The sequence below is a fragment of the Pyxicephalus adspersus genome, chromosome 10, assembly GCF_032062135.1.
Source record: "Pyxicephalus adspersus chromosome 10, UCB_Pads_2.0, whole genome shotgun sequence".
Classification (NCBI taxonomy): domain Eukaryota; kingdom Metazoa; phylum Chordata; class Amphibia; order Anura; family Pyxicephalidae; genus Pyxicephalus; species Pyxicephalus adspersus.
Window position 1 is genome coordinate 18,190,362 of NC_092867.1, and position 13,463 is coordinate 18,203,824.

Below are 13,463 nucleotides of genomic sequence, written 5' to 3' on the forward strand. Positions count from 1 at the left end.
TTGAGTGACGGCTGATGATTCCAAAGATACCTAACCACTGGACCTTTGATATTAGGACTGGGTTGGTGCTGTCTATATCCACCAATATGGTGCCAGCTGTCATTATTTTATAGCAGTTGCTCGGAGTAATGCCAAAATGGTATACCCTCATACTAAGCTTTGTTGTTTGCATTATATAGGTCTATGCACAGGGATGTTATTGATGTCATTCTTAGAATATACCTTACTTTTATATGAAGCAGGCATACTAATAATTGCAAGAGATTCCATTAATTGAAATACGTATCACATGATTGTATCCTGATTTGTTAACCCTTCACCTACAATCCCACACCCTATTGAAGAATGGTTGTACAATTAGATGTGACTGATGAGACTTGTGGTTAGTTTCTGAATCTGGTCATTGTCATTCCTGTTGTTTAAATGTAAAGGCTGCCTGTTTTACCTATTACATGGGCTGCAATTGCTGACCTCTTCTCCTACAAACGCAAAAAGCCCTGCAGTCTTCCTGGATCCTATGAGTTACTGATCAGAAAAAAGTAAGCATACCAGTTGTGTTGAATAGACTTTGTCTTCTTTGGCTGAAGGCTTATTTTTAACCAGTGGCTTATAACACCTATACGTTAAAAAAAGCCATCGTTTTTTGTTTTTGTTTTTTTGCACAAGAACCATATAAAGTCCCATTTGCCTTTTTGCACTGGTTTTGGTGGCTTTCTGTTTTTGGTTACATTGCACCATGCACAGCGGGCCATGCATTATAGAGCCCAGCACTAACCTAGGCAGTTCGGGGAAAGATCTAAAATGTCTAATATTGAATTACATCAGCAGTGGCTACTCAATGGCTGGAAAGGATTGTGGTGGACCTGGAGAAGTTGGCTATGAACATCATGATTGCTTTGGCACATTATTGCAGGGTTCTAAGAAAAAGGTAAGTGTGTGCCACAATCAGCAGGTATGGTGTACAGGGTTCCTCCAGAGTTTGCTTGGGGTCTCATGAATCTTGACTGATTGACTGACTGTAAATTTAAAAGTCCTTTTTACCGATTGACCCCCCCAAATAAGTGGTATTACTAGGGGTTTCCTGAGACCTAAAAGTCATTTTAAGAGTTCTAAAGGTTGAGAAAGTCCTCAGCAGCTGGAATAATCCTCATCTGTACAATAATAAATGTATGTAGGTGGGCCATCAGTATCTGCACTTCACTGGTCCTGTATTGTACATGGTGATGTTGGAGAGCTGAGAAAAGAAAATTGGAGTCCTGTAAAATAAGGAATAAGGAATATATTTCCCCTCGTTCCAATCCCGCTGGAAAAAATGACCAATTAGCCTTTGTGTAGGAGATTTAATGCAAGGCTAACTCTTTTTTTATCAGCAATTTACGTTTGAAATCTGTTTTCATAAATGCTAAGTACAATGCTAATGTAACTTCAGCAATAAGAAAGCAATCGGTTATCAAACATACAAACCGAGTTAGTGTTGTATCTATGCTCCCTCATACATACACATATCACAAATATAAAAACTTGTTCATTGAAAATCCACCAAACTCCATAAAATTATATTCAGGTTTTCCGGATTATGTCCTAAAAATCAGAACCCCCTTGGGTGTACGAAGGTGGAACTTGTCTTAATTAAAGCTCAGACATGGAGGATCTGGTGTTCTCTTTGTTTTCGGTGTGTGTCCTGTCATCACGCCAAGGTCACAAGAACTCTTCAAGGCCCTCAAAAATAAATTGTGAATGTCTTTCAGTCTCCCAGGGGACTTTTAAAAATCAACATTATGCATATGGAGGACTGTCCAGCATAGATGTGCTACAATATGCCTAATAAAGTAGTATGGCTACTAGTTTAACAAAATTTATCCCTAGAGCAGACTATCCTAAAAAAACAACTTTTTATTACATGTAATTTATTTACAGTAAAGTGCATGCATCTAAAAAACACACCTTTCATGCCCCAATTCAACCTGCATGAAAGTTGTGCCAGCAAGAAGCCTTTGATGTCCACAAAGACATAAAAGCAAGATTATAGATGCCCATTTAACATAAAACTGAAGTCCAAGCCTTCAGGAATGATGTGCTGTTGACTAATTATTCAAAGATATACAGTTTGATCACAGTAGCAGTAGACATGTTTGGTGCAGGAGAAGAATCCAATCCCAACTGTGAAGCGTAGTGGTGGAGAAGTTATAGCCCTTTGCGACTGGCTGCAGACATCTCGCTCTTCCCACTTTCCACCAATGGGTAATGTTGTAGTTGTGAAAATTTCCCTCCAGTTTCTCCTAAAAACATCTTGAATGTTTTTTCTTCCATGGCAATCAATATACTTCTGATTGAATAATTGGGCATTAAGGAATCTATAATTGGGCAATAAATCAAAGACATTAGAAAAATTCCCATTACTCCAAAGAAAACTTCAGACCTGGAACCTATTGGGATACAAACATTTATTATCTGTAAAACGTATCCTCATTATCCCAACCCAGAAAATAAATCAATCAACTAGCCATGTGGCCAACACAAATAGAAAATCAACACGTCATAGATGATATGCAATCATCTCTTAATTCTACATTAGGATACCAGGGGCGCTAACCTCTTTCCTTCATGTCACTTCTAACAACCACCATCCATGTGAGTCTCTATATCCCCTGAAGAAGCCAAATGTGTGAAACGTGTCAGGAAACAAGACTAATCCCCACTACATTGAAACATAACAGTATGTGACATGAAAACCCTGGTCTAATGCCATACTATAATGAACCTAATAAGTTCTGTTATGTCTTAATATTTTAAATGTATGTGTAAACCTTATTGTGAATAAAATATTATTGTTGTATCTGCTTGAACAATTGCCAAAAAAAACCCTTTTGTTCTCCTCTATTTGCATTGCTAATTAATGAGGCTTGGCAAACATAAGATTACTTTCTATGCAGAGATCACTCCTTTTAGTATCTCCCCTCCCTTAGTAGAAGAGATATAGTTTGGGGTTACCCTGCTGCTTCATGGTCTGGGAAGTTAGCGAACATCAAATCACCTATGAACTTTGTATCTTAATAAATATGCATAGTGGGAATGTGATGCCATCAAATTTAAGTTAACGTGGAAATGGACCTTTCAACATGACAATGATCAAAATATCACCAACAAATCTACCAAGAAATGGCTCAGAAAGAAGACATTCAAGTTTATCAACTATCCTAGATATGTGGATGAAGCCAACAATTTCCATGGGGTGTTTTTACATTTCGGGTGGAATATGGACGAATGATAACGTATATGTCGGGTTACATCCACACATTTGGGAGCCTTTACTTGTAGCAACTACAGCATGGGGTAAGACTGAGAATTCTGCATTTAAGTCTTGCTTTTGCTACAAGATAAACTGAATGCTTTTATACATCAACACTTGGAATGTGTATTTTTGGTGAACTTACCGTTTAATCCTTTGCCTATATCATCTAAATTCTTATTCTGTCCCATAGGGGTGATGGCCTTAGTAAAGAAAAAGGCATTATTGTTATTTACTGTTTATAAAATAACGTATGCTTTTTAAGATCTGAATGTAAAAAAGAAAGAAGCTTCAGACTGTTGAAAGGAACACAAGAAATCCAAACTGAAAAAAAACTAATTGTTCATTTTATTTACATAATGTTGACAACACTTTGTTGATGCAGTTATTAAATTTCCTTTCTTTGTAAATTGCAATGAAAATTGAATGTACATAACACATAAATAGTCTGCTGAGTGATAGTGTCAAATAAAGATACACATAAATAAAAAGAAGAAAACGCACATACAGGTGCATGTGGTTGCTTTCAATGCAGCTCCCCAGTAAATTAGAAAACCCTATGCATTAACCCTTTCTCTGCTAGGAAAGGGGTAAATACTGCATACAGTCCATGATGCCCAACTTCATTAAGTGTGTTCGCCAAAGCAATATGCTCTGCTGCGATCAGTCCATGTGAACAGTGAAGACTAGTCCTCTTTTCACATGAATAAATATATAAAAGCACCTACAGTGCCTTGTTCATTGTTTACATCCATTTGCTTTATGAATGTCGTTCCGGGTGAATACTGAAAGTCACAAATAATTGGCAGTATTGGTAAGTACCCTATTTAATACATAATAAAACTGAAGTGCTTAGAAGTCAGATTATTTTTCTCTCGGAGCCTTATTTCTTCATAGAGGTACATTTCTATAAAAAAAAAAAACTGAATATAAGCTACTAAAGGTAGTTTTGTAATGAGAAGATGAGACATTATTTTTCATGGTAAATCAGAAACAAAGTGTGTGTTTATACAGTTCATTGTTTTCCCAGTGTGTACACAGCAGATAATTAGAGGGAAGTTTGTTGTACCAGAATTTGCAAATGAGTTTACCATACAATGGTGTTGTAGCAGAATTCACAAAATATATAATTTGTCATTTTAGAGAAATATCTGATTGGTTTTCAGCTGTAAAAGATGTGCAGAACAGGAGACTTAAAGAGACATTGTCGCTTTTTCAAATTTCGGGCAAATGCTAATATCTGCTAAATGTCCTCCAAGCAAAATATACTCACCCAGCCACATTGTGACCTTGCTTATATGGAAGTATCTGGGCCTAGGTGGCCAATTGCAAAGCCCATGCACTGCCATGAGGTGGGGTGGCAATGATGGCAACTCTGACACCACAGCCCACCTACAAAGGAGTATGGTGAGGAAGACCGTATTGGTGAGTATACCTTGCAGGGGAATTCGGATTAACAGACACTGGCAATATCCCTTACATACGTACACACGTCAGATGATTCTAATCAGATAATCAGCTCAGGGCTTATATGGGACGAGAATCTGGTGTGTGCACAGTGCTCGCCATCTATCGTTCGAACAACCATCCTGGTAGATCCACGGACAAGGAACTATTGTAATGAAAGTGAAGAGGAGAGAGCACAGTGGGGTGCCGCTACGTCGTTCTCCCCCCTCCCCTCTACATAGAGCAGAACGGTGCTGTACGTACAGCACTTGTTCATGCATCGTGCAGTCGCTTGTCGTTGGAAAGGATTGTGAAATATCCTTTCCCAATTATTGCACGTGTGTACTTTGTAACCTCATCTATGGTGTTTTTATCTGTCCGGAGCTCAACTTTAGAATTGTTTTCAGATAAAATTACCAGTATTTATTAAGACTATATGTGTCTAATAGGTGACAAATTGTCCGTATTGTATTTGTGCCTTAATGATTGGTGAGCCAGTGCCAAAAATGAAGTTACAATGACCAATCAGAGAATTGCTACATTCAGCTATGCTTGGAGAGACCAATAATAAAATGACCCCTGGCTGGTTATTGTATGTCCCTGATTGGCCTATAGAGAAGATAAATCCCTAGGACTTTGATCACAATGGCATTTACAACTGGGCAGCCAGGCAAATGCCCATGTGTGAAGTTTTCATATTTGTAATAGGACAATGTTCATAGGCTGCATTTGCCTGGCTGTGCATTTAAAAATGTCCTCAAAGTTCTAAGACACGGGTCAGTTACCTACCAGACCAGTGCCAACCCCATAACATGATATACAAAATACACATGTGCATTTCCAGCAGCAGAAAACTTTATTTGTGCTTTGTAAAGAAATGTTCCATGTGTACTTTTGTTTTTATACAACTGGAATGTATTTAGCAGATTTAAATTGAAGGGTCAATTGGGTTTTAAGTTATTAGGACTAATTTGGTTTCTGTGTTCCTGTGATCAGCAATGTTGACAGAGTGAAATAAAAAGTATAGTCATACAATCTACAGTATATGTGTAATATGATAATATTTCCCTCTACTTATCTGCTGAACATCCAGATTTACCAGACTTTGTCATTTCTACTACCAAATCTTTTACAGAATGAGACACAGCCTAAATAGCATGTCAGGTAGCCCCTTCATCATTTAGATCAGCCATTCTCAGCCAACCCTGGGGTTCCTCCTGAGATTGTCAGGGTTCCATGAGCTGTGAATGACTGACCTTCCATTTTCTGGTGCCTGCATAGTTCTTGAGCCAACACCACTTGGCAAAGCTAGCAACAAGACACCAGGGATAATTTTAGTTGGCTTTAGGCGTAGCATTTAGTCTGCCACTGCAAGAGAAACATTCTTCCAACCAGGGCCACCATTAGAAATGTTTATTGGGTAAACTTCCTGGAACCCTTCCTTGGTGGCAAAAAGTTCTAGCATTACAAAAGTCAAGCTCCTTTGACTGGGGCTTGGTACAGAACTACCCCGCCTTCTCCACCCTTTCCAATGGCAGCCTTGCTTTCAGCTGGACACTATTGTAAGGAGCATATTCCCATCGACACCAAATACATTGGTTGTAGAAGGGGTTCACTGAGACCTGGAAATTCTTAAAGTGGTTCCCCTGGATAAAAAAGAATACAGAAAATTCTCTGATAGTCCACATGTGTGTCTTGCGTATGCCTTTAGATATATTAGATCACACTTGAAATAATCTATAATGTATTTTCCATCAAGATGTGCATGTTTTTCTCAGGTGTGTTTAAAAGTAAACTCTGGACTACTTCACTTATATTCTGACTATAGACTATCTCTGAAAGGACTTACAGGAAAGTTCCCTCATATGCAAGCATGACTTCAAAAGGTTATTTTTAACCAGACAGTACATTGCTGAAAAGTGAAGGCTCAATTCACTAAGCTAGAACACACATGTTGTATACCATGGTGATCATTATTTTCATGTGATATATTTTAAACTTTCATTGTCACTGATTGGGGAAGATAATAGGCATAAGAGAAAATAATGAGGCATATAGCCTAATAAATTGACCTTAATTACAATGTGTGTCAAGAAGGACTTTATGTATTGCCCCATAGCAAGTAATTAGGTCTCAGTCTTTTGATGTCTGCAGGACATTACATATAGTTCTTATTGAAGGTAGGTTCATTTGAAAAAGAGCCCAGTGAATGTTGGGCAATGGCAGGTTGACGGTAGAAAGGAGAACTTTACACATAGATATTAAATTATCATTATCCGGTTTTGTCATTTCCAGCAATATTAGGTGACAATGGGATTTTGAATTGAGTTTTAGTAGGCAGTCACCAAGGTTGGGTGGAAGATCAGTTATCTAAGATGTTTTTTCTGACCGACAGCCTATTGTTTGCCCACCATAAGATTAAATATAGAGTGCCTGCTCAGCAAGCACATAGACATGGATATTTTACAAATAACCTATTCACTTTTTAAAATATATATGCGATTTTCCTCTGAATGTCAAGAAATGAGACTTCACTGAATTCCCATCACTTCTTAATTCGCTGTTAGGCATGGCAACCATGAATGAGGATTAATGTAGGGAGGTAAGTCATTATGGTAAAGCACAATTCATTCCGGATCCAACAGTATAGTGAACTTTCCTATGGCAAGGTGGAGACTTTGAAGGCTGGGAGTTAGAATTGTTTCGACAAGCTGCGTCTTGTGGTTTCATATGAGTCTCTGAAATAAAAAGTTCAATAATACATTTTGGCCAGTCTGTTACCCCCCATTTCCCCACAGAAATTTCTACTTGCAAGCTCTGGTCATTCACAGGAAGAGGCCACAGAGGTGACACTGGTAATTTTGGAAGTGTCATCTGACCAAGGCTGGAGGTTCTGCAGGGCAAAGAGTGAAGAGTTGTGAATACAGATGGGGTCTGGCTGGAGCGGTTGGTTTATAGACTTCTGAAAGGCTTCTTGTTGAAGTTGCATTAATATCCGGTTTGCTTGTTGCCTCTCCGCCTCTCTCTCTTCGGCTGTCTGTCTTCTGGAGGTGGAACAAGAACAATGTCATTCTCATTGCAAGCACGTCAACTAAAATGGCTTTGCTTTTGCTTTCTAGAGTCTAATAAAGAACAACATCTTGACACATACAGCTGTCTGTAATAATTGTGTTTCTGAAGACAATAAAATGTAAGTTGTCTTATATGAAAGAGCTGTAAATAACATTAATAAAATCAAATACAATGCTTTGTTTGTGATATTGGTAAATTAACTTGCCAAGGCTGAATAATAATAATTGATTGGTCCCAGAATAAAAAGATTATTTTTAAGTTAGATGATAGGTATTGTATAGGAGATCATCTGCCAGTTAAAGCTTTTTATTTTCTATTTCTTACCATCACAACCAAAACATTTCCCAAATATAACTGTTTTTTCCACTTTGGTAACATGTTCATATATCATCCAGTATTCCTAAATCAGCTCCATATTTTTAGCCTAGTCAGTAAATTAAAGCTAAGTGCTGATTGTTGCTAATGTTAAAGCACATCATTAGTATTTAAGTACTGCATTAAAGTTTACCTAAAGTCATAACTTTTTACAGCCAAAAAACAACACATTGTTACCCCCTAACTCACAGCTATAAAATGTAGAAACAACGGATTTTCCTATTTATTTTCAATCAGTTAGTGTAATGATCAGTGTAAATCAAGCCTTGGATCAGGGGTGTCAAACTCAAATACACAGAGGGCCAAAATTAAACTTAGACAAAGTCGTGGGCCAACCTTGAAATGTATTGAAAAAATTGAGGAAGATTTCCTTCTCATTAGATATAAACCCTTTTCATATGAAAACAAAGAGGTGTTGCTTCACATCCAATCTGGAACAAGCTTATATTAGAGAAAGAGGCATAAAAAAATGTATTTAAGAAAAAAATCATATACCTCCTTTTCTATATGTAGCCTTCTCAGTTAAATTTAAATTTAAATTTTGCACAGGCTGGAAATGGCAGACGCGGCCAATGCAGGGCTAAATCTCCCTCTTCATTTAAATAGCGCCGCTACTAAAACAGTCTAATGCGGGGCCACTCAGAGAGCCCGCTGGTCTATGGACGTAAGTGATGCTGGGAATTGTAGTAGCGGCAAGCCAGCTGCAGTTCATATTTAGGATGTCTTTTGGGGGCCAAAAAAAAGGACATTGGGGGCAAGATTTGGCCCCCGGGCCAGAGTTTGACACCCCTGCCATCTGACTCCCATTGAGAGAAAGCTCTTCTCATCTTCTGCCTATAAGTAATTGGCTTCTCATTGTACTATTTTTACATTACATATTACTATACAATTAGATCTTGTCAGTACACCTACAATCTCCATATGAAAACACCTACGCCCTGAACTGTACATCTAATATATCTGTAAGAATACAAAATACAACCTACAATATACACCTAGAATGTGCACAATATACAACAACAGTCTGAACAAAACCCTACAAAGTCCATGAGAATAAAAGTACAGCATGTATGGAACATCTACAATACACATCAGACTATAAATGATCTTCATTGAACGACCAAACTGTATTTAAAAATATAATTACAACAAGTAATCACTACCAATGAAGCCAAAAAGTGTGCATAGAATATAAAGGTATAACAATATACCTAAAAGTGTAAGGTTTGCATGAATGTAACTTTTTTTAGCACTATATTCAATACAGGTACACAGTGTACAATGCAGGCTATAGGAAAGGAAAACAATGAAGGTTAATATTGACTATTGTGTGTACAGTACATTTCAGCAAAGTATAGCCCTCTAGGAACAAAGCTTCTATGTATCAAACCACAATCTATAGAGCATTGTGTATGTAACAGTTTGTATACATTGTACTAGATGTACTATACTGCAACAGTGTATACAATGCTACACAGCACATAACATTACATTTTTTTGGAGAACAGCTATATTATGTATAGAAACTGTACAGTAAGTTCTGGAATTCAGCTACAGAAATATAGCAACACAATGTATAGAATTACAGGTAGGAATATAGATATTTGAGTTGATTTAAAAAAATATTTGAGAAACTTGAAATTGTGTAAGTATTCACAGTTATCCATTCATGTAATAAGTATCTGCACATGACTGGGTATTCAAAGTTAACATGAGTTTTCTTTTCAGATGACTGCAGAAATAAAGTGAATACTCACTCAATTCCATTAGTCAGGTGTACAACATAGAAGGCCTGATTTATTAAAGCTCTTCAGGACTGGAGACGATAGACTATCATGGGGGAACCTGGGTGAAACAACAAACCTGGAATGCATCTGGTCCAGGATTTAAAACATTTTCCAACTAATAAATGTTTATTTACTAAATCCATTCTTAGTTTGCTGGAACAGCCAGATTCTCCCATGATCATCCCCAGTCTTTAATAAATCAGACAGAGTGTGCAGTGTATAAAGGTACAAAAACTGCTACAAAATAATACAATATATGTACAGTGTATATGAGTATAGTTATAGTGTTTAGAGAACAATGTGTACCAGTGGATAGTTGTAGTGTGCACAAAATGGGTACAGTGTGTATAGGAATACAGTAATAGGGTGATCTGTACAAGTACAATGTATATAAGAATATAGTTGTAGTATGTACAATACAGTTACAATGTATATAACAATACAGGTATAGTTAGTCCAGTACAAATACAATAAATGTGTACAGTGTGTAAAACTATACAATTAAAATGTGAACGTTTGTGTACATCAGAATACAGATATAATGTTAGGAATATTATTGTGGTGTGTACTGTGCAGGTAGATTGTGTAATAACACTGTAGTGTATCCCTTAACTAGATTAGCCTCTATATGCCCTGTGAAGATTCTCAACTTCTTCAGTAAATCAGTCTATTAATGCATAATTCAGTTCCAGCTTGTACAATAATACACCCATAATGTATACAATACAACTACACCACAGAAAGGAATATCAGCTCCAATAAAAAATCATGCTTCTCTGTATAATAAATGAGCAAGAACAGGGTTTTCTCCCTGCAGACATGACATGGCTTATCCCAATAGACATTGATTTTATGCCAGAGCTGTGCTCAGCTAAATGTACCTACAAGGCAATGAGTGAGGAACGTGTAAGGTGCAGACACAAATTGGCAGCCTCTGCTCTGCTTTACTTTACCCAGACACCTGGAGTATGTACCAGACTGTGCCTACTACAAAACACCAGCCAGGAATCTTTACAATTCACTTACTATTGGATTTTTGATCAGAAACTTTTTATATGTGGGGGGACAATTTACTAACAGTTATTAGAAGAGAAACTTTACCTTTAGCTTTTAAGGGGATATAGGGTGCTTTTTAAATGTCTTGGCCTGTTGGTAAGTAATAAGGTAAGTAAGTCCATGAGAATGTTGTACTACTGTAGAAAATGTTTGCACTTTTATATATAGGAATATATATATATATATATATATATATATATATATATATATATTGTATATATATATATGTAATTATTTAAGTGCATATATATAAACATTTAATATATATATATATATATATATATATATAATGACCATATTATGTAGAGGTATACATGTGGGTGCATTAATAGATATTATATATATTCCTGTATACAGTACTAACGTGCAGTAAATGATTTCACCCAGAAGAGATGCCCACATATACATATCAGAAAACAGTTTGGGGGTATTATATAAGGGCTATTATAAGGCAAGGTGACTCCCTATTGGTGGACATTGTTAGGAGATGTGATTGGTATCCTCAGTATATAGCAGATGGCAGCAGACAGAGCCCTGTATGTGATATCTCCATCCTGATCATCTAACAGATACAGCCCAGGGATTCCTCCATAGGGAATTTTATAGAGTCCCAACCCTATTACAGTGCTTGGGTGACACTCAATATCAATATAAAGTATGTGATCCCAGCTAATTACTGACACCCAAACCTTATTAATATCACTGTCCACACCAGAGCCATAATATCAGCCCAATACACACAAATATACTTCAATTACAATCTGTCCTATAATGATTTCCCAGGAGGTGCTGAGAAGTTACCAAAAGCTGCTATTAATATTCAGCTCCTATTCGGGGATTTATTACGACTATCTGTTCAATAAAGATCTAATAGCACCCATATTATATCACATACATAAAGATCTAATACATCCATATTATATCACATACATAAAGATCTAATAGCACCCATAATATATCACATACATAAAGATCTAATAGCACCCATAATATAACATACATAAAGATCCAAAAGCACCCATATTATGTCACATACATAAAGATGAAATAGCACCCATAATATATCACATACATAGAGATCTAATAGCACTCATGACATAACACATACACACAACCTGTAGAAAATTGCAGTTTTCAGCACTCATGGGGTTAATTATCTCTTGTAATCACGTTAGTAATTATGGACCCGAGAAAAAGCCATTTAATTGTATGAGTTAATTGCAGCTCCATCGGAACACAGATCCCAGGTGTCCCCAAACTAGTCGGGGTTTCCATGCAATGCTGACATTTCCTATATATCTTTCCTGAGACCATATAGCACAGACACCTCCAGATCTGCACCTTATCAGGTAACAAACTCCTTTCTTATATCTGTAATCTCATGTAAGATCCCTTTATGGCACAGATTTAACCCCTTCCTGTCCAAAGCCCCAGAGGCTGCAATGGTTGGCTGGTCGTCAAGCCACTTGACTGGTTTGAAATTCGTTAAAACAACCCTAAGTAGAGGAAAGTGCATGTGAGAGCAATATCTTCATGTCCTCACATGTATGGGGAAGCTGCTGAGGTCTACTCTTATTATGGAGGAAACAATCCTAGTTTAGATTCTAGAGACCTATTTATGGCTGACCAGCACTGAAGGGGTTAATATAATATTTAAAATTACCATAGAGGCTTCCATTTTTATTTTTTTTATGATATAGCTAAAAAAAAAGAGCATTATTGTATTAATAATGTCTATAATTATAAAATAATAACATACAGCAAATGTATAGAGATCAGGAAAGGGGGGGGTCTATGTACATATATCAATATTCACACACTGTACACGGGTTACATAATCACATAGAGACATACACATAGGAAAACTATGTGAACTTTCTCTGAACTTTATGACAGCTGCATACAAAGATTTTTTTGACCTGGTGGAAAAAGAGTTTTTCCAGCACTGAAAGTGGCAAATTTTCATACCTGTCACTGATAATGTTTATTTCTGATATCCTGAAGGTGGTGAACATTGAGCAGAATTATACTGGGTGGGTAGGAGGGCAGCAGTTAATTATTATAAAGCAGATAAGCTAATAAAGACCACTTATTAGTCTAAACAACCTTTATATCACTGCTCCTGATAGGAAGGGAAGCCCTGGAAATCAATCCCAGTTTAACATCAAGATTTCTGACTTGTTGCTTTGGGTCACATCATATTACACATCAATCTGTTCTTTGCTACATTGCTTGCAACAAACACTCTCTGTTCTATCATGAACATCCAACATACTAAAAATAGTCATATGAATATATTTGTTCCACTTTCCCCAATAATGGAATATTTACAGGAGACAAATATTAACCATGGATGTCCTTTATATATACAATTATCTAAGTATTTTTCCTATATATATATATATATATATATATATATATTATATATATATATATAT

At 36.7% G+C, this 13,463-nt stretch overlaps 1 protein-coding gene across 4 annotated transcripts in view; it reads right to left on the bottom strand.

The window, feature by feature from the left end:
• Positions 1–1,136: 1,136 nt before the first annotated feature.
• The window catches only part of TLX1 (T cell leukemia homeobox 1), a 15,784-nt gene continuing 3,457 nt past the window's right edge, over positions 1,137–13,463 (bottom strand). For 2 of the 4 annotated variants that reach the window (XR_011922465.1, XR_011922467.1), the window contains exons 3-4: positions 3,435–7,779; positions 1,137–2,354 (exon numbers count right to left, since the gene is read on the bottom strand). Coding sequence is in view for 1 of the 4 variants with exons in the window: in XM_072424269.1 (XP_072280370.1) it covers positions 7,557–7,779 (223 nt within the window). In the remaining 3 variants the exon portion in view is untranslated. Of the gene's footprint in view, positions 7,780–13,463 lie in introns of all 4 variants that reach the window. The other 2 variants (XR_011922466.1, XM_072424269.1) reach the window with 2 other exon arrangements.